Source organism: Peromyscus leucopus, chromosome 9, assembly GCF_004664715.2.
Source record: "Peromyscus leucopus breed LL Stock chromosome 9, UCI_PerLeu_2.1, whole genome shotgun sequence".
NCBI classification, from domain to species: Eukaryota; Metazoa; Chordata; class Mammalia; order Rodentia; family Cricetidae; genus Peromyscus; species Peromyscus leucopus.
The window spans coordinates 81,785,035-81,799,211 of record NC_051070.1 but is presented as its reverse complement, the minus strand read 5'-3'; the positions used below and the strand labels follow the sequence as shown (position 1 = coordinate 81,799,211).

Genomic DNA, 14,177 nt, shown 5'->3' with positions numbered 1-14,177 from the left:
TCACATACAACTGCTACACTAACAAGGTCCTTTCCACAGGATGGTTTAGTTTTTCAAAGGCAACTCAATGACATCTGTCATACACAAGAACCACCCCTCCAGATCTTTCCCTTTTAGGGTTAGACTGCCACATTGCTTTCAGTGACTTCACAGGTACTTGGCAAAGACAAATTTATTTGCAATTTCTGTGATGAAAAGGCAGTATGCAAAAGGTCAAGGTCACGTAATGAGTAAACGTGCTGATGATCAGTCTGGGTCTGAGGCTGTGGGAGTTTGTAGTGCCCATACTCACTTAGAAAAATTAGTATTTTTGGTTGGAACTAACTGCTTAATGAATGGGATTTTTTTTGTTCTGGGAACACCATAATTATATTCATAAAACACACTGTGTGCTATCCTATATGCCTTTCTTTGAAGTTCATTTTTGTCAGTTCCAAAAATTCAAAGCATATCTTTTACAGACAATTGATGATGTCCTCTATCTTTGGAAACCTTTTCTGATCCCTTCTGTAGTGGTATTTGCTCTCCCCATGATCCTATAAGCCCTGAAGGAGGCCGTGCTTCCTGCCATTGTGCATGACGTCTTCTAAGCTAGCTCTTACAGTTTAACTCAACCCATAACTGTTAAACTATGTATCACCATGTGTTCCATGACTTCCCTGCATCCCATTACATGTAGTTCCTAGGACGGCAGTCTGACATCTCTCCCACTCCACCTTTCTCTTTCCTGTCTCTCTCCTTGAATTGCATGCCTGCCTCTAAGCTGCCTTGTCATAGGCCCAAACAGCTTATTTATTAACCAATGGGAACAACATATATTCACAGTATACAGAAAGACATCCTCCTTCGTTGTTAATTAATGCCTCACCTGGGTGTTTTCTAAGAATATTTTGCTGTTTCTATTCTTATTTAAGTTGAATTAAACTAATTCAGATATTTATACCAATAATGACTAGTTAGGCATTTCTGATTTTTACAGTATCCACAAGATCATACATTTTATAATTGAAGATTAATTTAGTCTTTAGCAACATTGATATCTCTGAGTGATATACTTCCTAGCTTTTGCCTGTCTAGCTCCTTTTCCATATTTCACTGATTATGGAATCAGCCCTTTAATTCCCTTATGTGTCCTATTGAGGTATTGGTTGAGATTGCATTCAAATTATGTGTCATTATTGTGCTACCTTCCTTGGGAGACATAAACTTCTATTCACCCAGATAGAACACCAATGACAGATCAAAGTAATGATTCCATCAAAGTACACTTTGATAAACCAATGAGTTTATGGGGCTTACTTGTAAGAGCAGGGTGAGGGTTACTTCTGGAAGTGTCACTGAAAAGCCCCACTCAGTGTAGATGACAGCCTCCCAAAAACTACATAGTTGGAGAAATTAATCTTCCACTTTCTGTGTCCTTTTATCACAGCGGTTCTCAGCTTTCCTAAAGTTGCCACTCTTGAGTACAGTTCCTTGTGTTGTGGTGACCCCCAACCATGAAATCATTTTCGTTGCTACTTCATAAGTATAATTTTGCTACTGTTACGAATTATATCGTAAATATCTGATATGCAAGCTATCTGATATGTGACCCCTATGAAAGGGTTGTTTGAACCCCAGATGGGTTGTGACCCACAGGTTGAGAAACACTGCTCTAGTACCTCTAGAGACTGTGCTGCCAAAGGCCACTGTGCAGCCAAAGATGACCTTAAACTCCCAATCTACCTGCCTCTAATTCAAGTGCTGGCTGGGATTACAGACATGTACCACCATGCTTACTTTCATGTTTTTTATTTGAGAGCATTTATGTAGAATCCTTATTTCTTATATCACTGAAACATGCACAGGTTACATGTAGCCAGAATTTTTTTTATTATTTATTTAACATTCTTTTCAATTTACATTCCAACCAGAGTTTTCCATCCCATCCCTTCTCCTGTTCCCCCCCACACACACACACCCTCCCCTGCCCAACCCCCCATCCACTCCTCCAAAAGGGTAAGACCTCCCATGGGCAGTCAACAAAGCCTGTTACATTCAGTTGAGGCAAGACCAAGCCCCTCCGCCCTTCACATCAGATATGTAGCCAGAATTTTAAGAGTCACTATAAATTTTAGCTTACTGTTTAATTTTTCACAATTTTTTCCCTGCATTTCTTTCAGATCTTATTGGCACGCACTAATTTCAGTGGGATTGCCAGGCTTCTCTTTCCCTGAACCAGGGCATATAATGTCAGGGCCCATCAGGTTCCTCTTATCTCCTTTCTGTCAGAGGTCACAAGCTTGCTCTGCCTATTGTCTAGTATCAGAGACTTCTGTACTTGCACCTTTCTGGTTTTGTGTTCTAGTTGCCATGGCACAAGGGTAACTTCTCCACATCCTCAACAACACTTATTTTCTACTCTTTTCATAGTGACATTCAAGATCAGTATTAAATAACATTTGATTGTGCTTTTGATTTTTTTCTTTCCCGGATGATTAGTGCTGTTGAGCATCTTCATGTGCTTATTGGCCATTTGGGTGGTTAGAAACACAAATGCTCAACAACTTTGGCCATATTTCAGTCAGTTTATTTGTTTCATTGTGGTGTTGTAGAAGTTTCTTAGGTATTCTTGATATTAACCTCTCATCAGATGTACAATTGCCCTTTTACTTCATTGATTATTTCTTTTGCTATTCAGTAGGTCTCAAGTTTGTTGTAGTCATAGTTATTTACTTTTGCTTTATTTGACTTGTTTTGTTATAATTCCTTAGAAAACATTGACAAATTCAGTGTCTGGAAGCTTTCCCAGGATATTTTTACTTCTAAGTTTTCTTTCTCTTAAAACTTCCCTAGTTTCAGAGATATCCTAGAGAATAGTCCACACACATGGATGCTTTTGGTTTGGGGTTTTGTTGATATGCAGGAGATTGAAACATTTGGCTTTATCCAAGGCCCTGCAAGTGCTTACCACTAAGCCACATTCCTAGGCCTTAGTTTCTAAGACTGGGTTTTCTTGTGGAATTCAGGCCGGCTTTGAACTCATTCTGTATCCCGAGATGGCCTCCCAAGCCCCAACTGGAGCCTTTACCTCCCAATGCTAGAATTACTTAGACCCTTCCTTGTTTTTGTGTGTGGTTTGGGGTTTCTGTCAAACAAGTTCATCCAGTTTATTCATCAAGTCTTCTGTACATAGACTTTGTTGTTTGTAACTTTATTTCAGTTTAGATAAAATATAAATGATTACATCTGTAGCATTGTATGTGCATTTTAAGGCTAAATCTCTTGAAATAGGACTCCTTGTCATCAGGCAGTTAGCTTATGTCACTTCTGTAGCTTTCTTTATCTTTGTTTATGTCCTCATTCCTTTGCCCCTCAAATGTATATGTGTACATATGTAATTATATATGTATATATACATTTTTATACTCATTATTTAAAAATGTATTTGTCAAAATCTATGTTGGTGCTTTTTTATTTTAAAATTTCATTTTGAGTTTTATCTGTATGAGTGTTTTGCCTTTATGCAAATAAGCATGTAAATACCCATGGAGGTCAGAAGTCATTGGGTACATTGGAAGTAGAACTATAGGCAGTTGTGAGCTGCAATATGGGTGTTGAGAATTGAACCTGGGCTCTTAGCAAGTGTTCTTAACCACTAAACCAGCTCTCCAGTCCCTTATGTTGGTGCTTCTTTTTTTTTTTAACTTAATATACAGAGAATTTTAACAACTATATTTGGAACAAAGAGAGATGATCTCTTTAGAATCACTAATAAAAGATGAGAAGCCTCGGGGACTTGAGCTAATTTAAAGAGTTCAAATCAGTGAAAACCATGCATATTAAAAGAAATCCATGATGAATCATTTACAACAAAAATACTTAAGTTTACAAGAATCACGTTAATGACATGATGAGATATTTGTAGTTAGAATTTTAACATTTCTATCTTTAAAAAATTTAATATTCATACATGCATATAATGTTTTTGCATCAAATCCTCCCATCCCTCCCCAGCTCACTACCACTTTTTGTGCTCACTCTCTCAGTTCATTTGCGCTTGCCCTCCCTCCCTCCCTCCCTCCCTCCTCCCTCCCTCCCTCCCTCCCTCCCTCCCTCTCTCTCTCTCTCTCTCTCTCTCTCTCTCTTCTGTATGAGCAAAAGTATAGGACCATCTATCTGCCAAAGCATGGGTAGCCTCTCAGAGCCAGCATTTCTGAAGAATGCTGACTTTTCCAACTCCAGCAGCAATCAATAGTCAATGGATCCTCAAATAGAGATAGGGCTTCATGAGTCCCTCCCTTATCAGTTCTGTGATTTTGGCAGGTTTCAGCTCCTGCTCATCTTATTCACACAAGAATAGCCACAGTGAGTGTTTGTGTGCAACAGTCAGCTCATCTCATGTAAATGTTCCACTGTGGAGATTCTCTGCCCTTTCAACCTCAGTCATCCCTGGGCTGTGAGATAATGGCTATAATATAGATGGCTCGTTTTGAGCTGTGCATTCCACAATATCTTATTCTATATCTGTTGACTTCATTAATTGCCATCTACTTCAAAAAGTAGCTTCTGTGATGAAAGCTCAGAAGTCCACCCTCAATCCAGAACTGAACACTTTTCCTCATGTTTGGAGTGGGGAGTAAGACAGAGTCTCATAAGACCTCATACGAATTTGCAAAGTAGCCAAGACTGGACATTTGACTCCTGATTCTCCTGCCTCCATCTCCCAGGTATTAGAATTTCAGGCATAAACTACCATGCTCAGCCATAATTTTTGACATTTATCATTTTAATGGTATTAAGCATGAGTATGCTTTAGCATAATTTATGGATTAATTATTTCAAGAAGTGTAAAAATATAACAGCTCATAGGTATTGCTTATTGTATCATGGGTACTATGCTCAGTTTTACATATGTATTAACCTATGTTATTTAAAGCTACCTTATAAAGCATGTTTTTATCATTTCCTCATTTTACAGATGAGAGAAATAAACTGTAGACAGGTTAAGTGATGCCAAGAGGGTAGCTCATATCTATAATCCCAGAATTAAAGAGGCTGAGACAGGATCACTGCTATGAGTTTTAGGTTAGCCTGTGTTCTACATTAAGTTCTAGGCCAGCCTGAGCTACAATGTGAGACCTGTGTAACAACAACAACAAAAAAATCAAGGGAAAGAAAGATTGAAAGATCAAGTGATATGTTATTAATACCACAATTAATCAGGGGCAAACATTTTATCAAAACAGTCTTCAAAGTGGATTCAAAGTAGAATTTTCCATGAAAATTCTATGCTAGCTCATTTTATTGGCACTTAACTTTATTTTCTTGTGGACAGCCAGCATTTGATTTAAAGTCTGTATAACTTGAGCTTCTGAATTCTAATGTACTGTTTTCGGTGTCTACCCACTAAACTCTCTACATCTATTCCTCGTGTAGTAGAGTAAGATGTGTATGGCTGTTTTGTCAAGGTTCTTATCCTAAGCTGTAGTGCAGTGTTGAAGTTCCTTTCATCGTCATCACAGAGCATGCCTTGCAGGCCAGCATCCGCAGAAGAGTCCTGCGTTGTCTGTACTGTTTCTGACCCATTCAGTCATTTGTGTTCTTGCTTTTCAGTGGATGATTCAGCAGCCACACAAAGCAGCAACCTTCTTTGGATGCATTGGGACAGATAAATTTGGGGAGATCCTGAAGAGTAAAGCGGCTGAAGCACATGTGGATGCTCATTACTACGAGCAGAGTGAGCAGCCAACTGGAACCTGCGCTGCATGCATCACTGGTGGCAACAGGTCAGTCATTATCAACCAGGAACACCCTCTCCTCAGAGCTGTGTCAACACTGACAAACCCGAATTACAGTTTGAAATAAACCTCGCCTTGATAATCATTTCTAATGTTCAGTAAACGCTTCTTCTTTGTGTTATTTTTTACCTTATTGTGTTTATTTTTTTTGCTATTTAAGAATGTCATACATGTGTACAATATGTTTGATAAAATCTACTCTCCTATTCCCCCAACACACAATTTCTGCTTCTAAACTTCTTGTATTCTTTTTTGTTGTTATAGATGCAGGCGAAATCCTACACGTTTTTTTGTTTGTTTTGTTTTTTAATAGTTTTTCAAGACAGGGTTTCTCTGTGTAGTCCTGGCCGTCCTGGAACTTACTATGTAGACCAGGCTGGCCTTAAACTCAGAGATCCACCTGTCTCTGCCTCCCGAGTGCTGAAATTAAAGGTGTGTGCGTCACCACCACCACCACCACCACCACACAGCCTGGCATGTTGTTTAAGAATTTAATCTTTGAAGAATTCCCACAGTAGTTGCACCACTTTGTAAGCCCAACATTGAATAGTTATTCTGCTTTCCCTGCATCCATACCAGCACTTGTTGGACTTTTTTTTAATCTTAGTCATTGTCAACCATGTAACTATTTTGTTTCTTTTATCTGAGACCTGACTCTATGGGAGACAGCCTCTTACGATGATGGCCAGGCTGTCCACAGACTCTTAGCAGTCTCTCCACCAGGAGCGAGCCTTCAGACCCATCTTCCTTTTTTGTTTTTCATCTTTGAATAAAATTTCTTTTATTTATTTATGTATTGTGGTGATGTATTCGTATGATATGTGTGCACACCATGGCACACACGTAGGAACCAGAGGATAGCTTTGTGAAGCTGTTTCTCTCCTACTGCCTTCATCTGGTTTCCCAGGATTGAGCTCGGTCACCAGATGTGCATCATCAGACAAGCTCCTTTAGCTACTGGGCCATCTGACAGGCCTGCCTTTTGTGTTCTTCAGTTTGTTTTTGTTAGATCTTCTTTTAAATTCATAAGGGATATTGCAGTGAAAACTTGAGATTATCTAATATAGTCTTTACCTTGTATAATTAGACTTAGGAAAACAAAAAAAAATTTTTTTTGTGTGTGTGGGGGGGTTACATCTTTAATTTGCTGAACTTGCGTTAGAAAAGAATTATCTTGTCAGCATAACCTGATAACAGAGTATCAAAATCTGCTTATAGAAGCATGTGTGCCACATAGCTTAATGTTTAACTGATGTTAAACACCACCAGTCTTGATAATGCACGATTCAGTCAGCAACCAAGCCAAGTCATAGCTCAGGCCTGTACAATTGCAACATTTAAGAGGCCAAAACAGGAAAATCACGAGTTTGCTATCCAGGATGAGCTACACAATTGGATTGATCCTGCATGTGGAGTATGGAGATGGGAGTGGTGGTGGAGGAAGACGCACACGCACACGTTTTTATTACATTTCAGAAGTCTTCGTTGTTCAGATAGCAAAATGGCACCACACTACAGCAGTGTGAGCCCCTGAGGTCGCTCTACAACAGACGGTCATTGGCACTACTGTTCTTGAAATCAACAGAAAACAAAAGACACTCAGGAAAAGAAACAGGGGTCAAGCAACCAGAGCAGGTCACAGGGCTGTAGAGTGACTAAATATGACATTTTCCACAGTCAAATATGCTAGATTAAAACAAATCAGAGAGGCGCAGATGGTATATGCCACGGGTTGAGGGCTGCCTGCTGTCACTTTTCCAGTTAGACATGGGAAGGACTAAAATGAGGAGCTCTTCATTTGACATCTTGCAGTGAGCTGCTTTCAAACCCTTTTCAAAATCTGCTTGGATATGTAGCAGAAAGATCCAAACACACCCCACAAGCATATGAGCCTAGTCCCTAGTGGGAAAGTCCCCCAGCCTGGGCCACAAAGTAGAAAAGTTCATAGAGCTGGTGGTTGGTATTGTTAGTCCCAGCCCTCCTGTCTGCCAACTTTACTTAGAAAATTCTTCTTCATATGAACATCTGATATATCTCTCAGGGCCTCCCATGCATTGGTTTTATTTACTTATTGTTTTATAGTTGTGCAGGTATTCCTGTAGTTACACATACATTTCTAGCATTATTAGCACCACATCAGTGGAGTCTTCTTTCTCCTTTGCATGGGAAAAACAAAATCACTGTCTTTGTTAGGGTTTTCTAAAATCCTCACAATTTACCTCCTTTAAAATTTGACCCACTACATTTTTGCATTCTTTGTACATGGTTTGATTTGTCTGATTTTTGAGACAAGGTCTGTAGATACAGCCCTGGCTGGTCTGGAATTTGCTTAATAGACTTAACCAGTATCAAACCTAAATCTGTCCATCTACTTCTGCCTCCCACAGTGTCAAGATTATAGGTGTACCATGCCTGGTTGTGTTCTCTATACTCAGAAATAGGTCATTTGTCCTCCATTCTTTGTGCTGTTTTGCAGTCCTGGTCCGTTCCTTTACTAGTAAGGTTTTTTTCCAAGTTAACATAAGCTACAGTCATTTGGTCAAAAGGGAACTTAAATTGAGAAAATGCTTCCACCAAATGAACCTGTAGGCCTGTCCATGGGGCATTTTCTTGATTAATGATTGATGTGTGGGAACCCAGCCCACTGTGGGCAGTACCACCCCCAGGCAGGTGGTCCTGAGTTAATATAGAAAGCTAGCAAAGCAATCTATGAGAAGCAAGCTCGTAAGCAGTGTTCCTCCGTGGTCTCTGTATCAGCTCCTGCCTCCAGGTTCCAAACCTCTTGAGCTCTTGTCCTGCCTTCCCTCAGTGATGGATGGTGACCTGGAAGTGTAAGCGATGTAAGCCCTTTTCTCCCCAAGTTGTTCTTGTTCGTGGTGTAAACCATAGCAAATAGAAGAAAGTTAAGACAGTCCCCTTTCTGACCTTCTTGATTTGGGTTTCCAGCTTGCCTCCAGCAGAATCATATTAGGACCTGACACAATTCAGGGTGCTGATGAGCAGTGTGGGAGATAGTAATAAAAAAGCTAACACAGAACTTTCAAGAATTAATTAGGGAACAAAAGTAATTTTCAGACCTTTCCTTTAACGTGTTTTTTTGTTTTGTTCTGTTTGTGAATAGGAGAACTTGATAGTTTTCAGGTCTCAATTAAATTATTCATTATTCAAATTAAGGTGTATATATATACATTGGTTATATATATATTCAGCTATCCACTATTCAAATGTACTTGTTGGAGCTTTGTCTCTTACAGTTTTCCTAAAAGAAATTTTATTCTTCAAGTGTGGTTTTCCCATTAATGATAAATGGATCAAATTTTTCTTCTGACATCACAAAGACTAGAATAAAATTGCTAAGTTGTCTTTATATACTAAGTTGCTATTTTAAAGAATAATTATTAGGTCTACAGATGTCAAAAACTCAATTTGTCCACCACTATTATGGCCTTGGTGACCCACGTTATTCATGGGAGTGGGGGTGGGAATGGGGCACAGTTGGTAGAGCATTGTACTGGTGTGCACAAATCCTTGGGTTCCATGCCCAACACTGCATAAACAGGATGTGGCAGCCCATGTCTGTAATCCTAGCTCCCAGGAGGTAGACAGAAGGATAAGAAGTTCAGTGCCACCGGGCAGTGGTGGCGCACGCCATTAATCCCACTACTCGGGAGGCAGAGCCAGGCAGATCTCTGTGAGCTCAAGGCCAGCCTGGGCTACAAAGATCCAGACAGTCACCAAAACTACACAGAGAAACCCTGTCTCGAAAAACCGGAAACGGGGGGGGGGCCCCCCGGGGAGAGGAAAAAAAAAGAAGAAGTAGTAGTTCAGTGTCATCCTCTGCTACATCAATCATTCAAACTCAGCCTGGGATGCACGAGCCCTAGTCTGGAATTTAAGAAAAAAGATGTGAGAACTCTGAAATGGTCAGGGGGAACAGGTAGGTGACTCTTAATTCATAATACAAATGCTGGAGCGTGGCAGAATGGGTAGATTTTTTTTTTAGGCAGCTTCTGGTAAGTAAAACTTAGAACTCAAATATAGTTTTGTGATTAAAATAAAAGTTAACATGAAAGTGTTTTAATGAAAAATCCCTACGTCATGACTAGGTTGTTTTATATGTGAGCAGTGGGTTCAATCCCGGCACCAGACAAAAGGAATGGTACTGATGCTTTATGTTTGTGGTTTGTGTTTGAGTGTGTTCTTGAGACTCCTCATATTTTCCTACTTTTGTTTAATATAAACAGATGTGTCATTCAGGAATAATTTAACATGGATGAATGGAAAATAGTTTTGGAAGAGAAACTTTTCTTGTAGATAGAGAAATTAAGTATCTCCAGAGTCCCAAACGATGAGGTCATTTTTCTAAAAGCCATAATTGTTGCTGTTTTATTTTTTTAATAGATGAAAAAAATGCCAACTAATTTTATAAATCTTAGGTCTGAATGAAGAAAGATTTATAATTATGTGAAATGTAAATAATTTTTTATTTCGTTAAATTTAATTGTTGAGTTAAAACTAGGCAATTTCAGTGGCACTTAAAACCAGATTTTAAATTTAGTATGCTGTTTAAATTTTCCGCCTATAAAATAACCCTGTCCAGGAGTTTTTAGCTACAGGACTTGGTTCTAATTGATTCCAGTCCTTAAAATGTAATAGTTGCAAATTTATTCCTCACAGTAAATATGATCTATGTTTATATGTACATTTTATGAAATTAATCCCATATTGGACTCTTAAAGCATCAAATTAAATAGTCAATTATAGTCTGTTGGTCATATTTTTATAAAGATATTTTTCTACCATAAAAATGAAATTTTGGTTTATATAGATTTCCTATTTCAGAATGACCTAGTAGCCTATTTCTTAACTACATTTTGAACTGTATTAATATATAAAACCTGTATTAATATATAGTATAAAAAATAAACCTTATTTTGGAGTTAAAAAGAAACTCATATGCCAGCCTTAGAGTTTTAGGTAGTGCTTAGGCTGGTTACCTTGTCTCTTGTCCTAAAGGCATCAAACACCTCCCTGTCTTCACCATCTGCAACACCAGCTTTTGAAGAGTTTGTTCAGTTCTGTATAAAATGACTGGCAAGTTTTTTAATCTGTCTAAGGAAAACATATTTCCTACTTCTTGGGTTTTCAGGTCCCTGGTTGCTAACCTTGCTGCTGCCAATTGTTACAAGAAGGAAAAGCATCTTGATCTGGAGAAGAACTGGATGCTGGTGGAGAAGGCCAGAGTGTACTACATAGCCGTAAGTGCTACTTCACATTGGGAGCCATAGTCACATGATAGACGATAGCTGTCCGCTGGGACCTGCTCAAGACCTAACAGGATAATGTACCTCTGGCAAGCATATGCTCAAGTCACTATCACACAATAGATATAATCTTTATGGCTATGTGCTGTGTGTTACCACCTTCAAGTCTACTGCTTTAGAGATAGTATAAATAACTTCTCAGTTGCACAGAATTCTATTAAATCAGTTTCATGAGATCTTTTGAAATAGTTTTACAAACATTTTTTAGGCACTTACCATTAATGATATGAACATTGTGGAAAACAGTAGTAATGTAAGTGTGTAATATAAGCACTACTAACAGTTTGAGCTTATTTGCCTAAAAAGTATAATTGCTATTTATTCCATAGTAATTAGCATGATACCTTTTTAATTTAATATTTCAGAAACATTGATTGTGACGAATTTCTTAAATTTGGAAATAGGACAGCATATAATTTAAGTTCTCTGACATAAAAATAATTGGTTAAGAATTAACTTCTAAGGTGGAAATACACTAAAGATTCTCCTGAATTAACCACCCCATGATTACCTTGCTGTTCCATGAGTTTAACATGGCCTCTCAAACAGGAGTATATACCTGTTCCTAAGTAGCAGGATCTCATGTTATACAGTGTGGATCAGACAGCTGCTGCCATTCTACTGTCTGAGTTGTGTGAAACAGCTGGTGGGGCATGTATGAAATCGATTATCCTGTAGATGTATGCTTATTGAAATATAATTATTACTTCACTCCAGTGTTAAAGTCTCCTACCGCATGTTTATGTGCGCTGCTGTAGGCTTTACAATATTGTTATTGATTTCTCTGTATAGCGGTTCCTACCCCTTTATAACTGTCACGTAAATGCTTATATTGGGGTTTCATAATGGAAAGTCATACTAGGTCTTCAGCCAGCATGTGAAAAGCCATTTCTAGAACTCAAGATTGTCTGTCTTTATTATTTCATTTTATTCCATTTCTTAAAATGACTTAATTTTCCTTTAAGGTTTCACAGTGTGTTTTTGTAGTGTGGTTATTTTTATTTGTTTGTAACAGGATCTCACTAGGTAGCCCAGGCTGGCTGCAAACTCTTAGGATCTTTCTAACTTGGCCTCCCAAGTGCTTGGACTATAAGTATGCATCATGCCGGTGTATCATTTAACTGCTATTTCAAGTCTTTTGGTATATAAAATTATGGTTTTCAAATAGTATGCCACCTAAAATTTAGCATAATCTATGTGTATTATTTGACTATTAAACTGGAAGTGTATTCTATTGTAAAATATTTTAACCTGTAAATTACAGTTCTCTGTATTTCAGAGTCTCATAATAGAATTCAGTGTATCAAGTAGTATCAAGTAGACTATGCACCACCTTGGAAGCATAGTGATTGGATGAGTGTACGAGTAGCATAATGATTATACAGTGGACTGGATCTAGGTAACCTTTAGCGCATGGTGGGACTGTTGCAGAAGGATTGAAGACCCAACGTGTAAACAACTCATTACTTTTGTTTTAAAAATGATTTTCTGATCCTCTCCAGTTATATATTTGTTTGTATTGAGCGGTGGGGTGTGTTTTGTGTGTGCATGTGCGCATGACTGCCACAGAGCCTGCTTGGGGGTTAGAAGACAACTTGCTGGAATCAGTTCTCCCCTTCCACTGTTTGTTCCTGGCATCCAACTCAGGTTGGCAGATTTGGTGGCAAGCACCTTTTCCCGCTGAGCCATCTGTCTGGCCTAACAAGTCATTCTTTTAATCATTATATAGCATACATAACGCGTCTAGATAAGCTTGGTGAATAAAAGTTAAGGTATTAGTGATACAAAAGTATAGTTTAATATAAGTTATACAGGCATTGATTCTGGTCAAAGTAATGAAATTTTGATTACTTTTAAGCTCTGTATATTATATTTAACCAAAAGAACTATCAAAGTGAATTGATGCTCAATCTGATTGTAGCTATTCACTCTTAGTGTTACTCTGTATGTTTGCAAGACCTTTGTATTGCCAGGCAAACCTATCTCTGTTCATGTATCAGTTTATTTCTGAAAAAGAGGATATCTATTTGTATTCTCTCTCTCTCTCTCTTCCCCTCTTTCCTTCCCTCCTTCCCACCTTACTCACTTGCTTTTCATATTTTCCTACTTTGTGACACAAGATGGCCTGAAATTCACTGTATAGACTGTATTACCTTTGAACTCAAGGTGATCTTAGTTCAGTCTCCCAAGTACTGGAATTACAGCTGGGAGCCACAATACCCAGCTACCATTTTTGTTTTTAGGTGCCCTTCTAACTTTCTGTATAGCTGAGCCTGACCTTGCACTCCTGATCTCCTGCCTCCATAGTGGAGATTATAAGTGTGTGCACCATGCCCAGTTTGAAGACTCTTTTCATTTACCCAGAATGCTATGCTTTTTAGGGGACATTAAATAGATACTTAAAATGTTGAGATGAGTTTCTGATTCATTTATTATTGTGCATTGTTTATCTTTAGTAATATACTTGGACCTGACATCTATTGTCTACTGTTATCTAGCCAGTTCACTATTTTTTTAAAGAATTATTTATTTTTTATGTACATGTATAGATGAGTATCTGTTTGAGCATGTGCTCTATGTGTATGGGTTCTGTGGAGTCCAGGAAAGGCCTTAGGGTCAGGCAGAGTTAGTTACCCAAGTCCATGAACCACTGTTGTGGTACTGGGAACAGCAGACATTCTTATCTCCTAAGACAGCTCTTAGCTCCACCTCTTTGATTTAATTAGTAGGATCACGCTATGCCTTTCTTCTCTTTCACTTTTGACACTCTTCTAAAGGGCATTTCTTAGGCAGTGGTGGCGCACGCCTTTATTATCAGCACCTGGGAAGTAGAAGCAGGCAGATCTCTGTGAGTTCGAGGCCAGCCTGGTCTACAGAGTAAGTTCCAGAACAGGCTCCAAAGCTACACAGAGAAACCCTGTCTCAAAAAACAGAGAGAGAGAGAGAGAGAGAGAGAGAGAGAGAGAGAGAGAGAGAGAGAGAGAGAGAGAGAGAGAGAGAGAGAAATTAAATAATGAGTAATAAAGCGTACATTTAGTCATGTAATTGCCATTCCATTGTTCTTCGTTCTCTT

General features: G+C 38.6%; 1 protein-coding gene across 2 annotated transcripts in view; it reads left to right on the top strand.

Moving 5' to 3' along the window:
* Adk (adenosine kinase) overlaps positions 1–14,177 on the top strand; it is a 400,038-nt gene that overhangs the window by 177,359 nt on the left and 208,502 nt on the right. For both annotated transcript variants that reach the window (XM_028879766.2, XM_028879767.2), the window contains exons 5-6: positions 5,596–5,768; positions 10,930–11,038. In XM_028879766.2, coding sequence (XP_028735599.1) covers positions 5,596–5,768; positions 10,930–11,038 — 282 coding nt within the window. The remainder of the gene's footprint in view (positions 1–5,595; positions 5,769–10,929; positions 11,039–14,177) is intronic.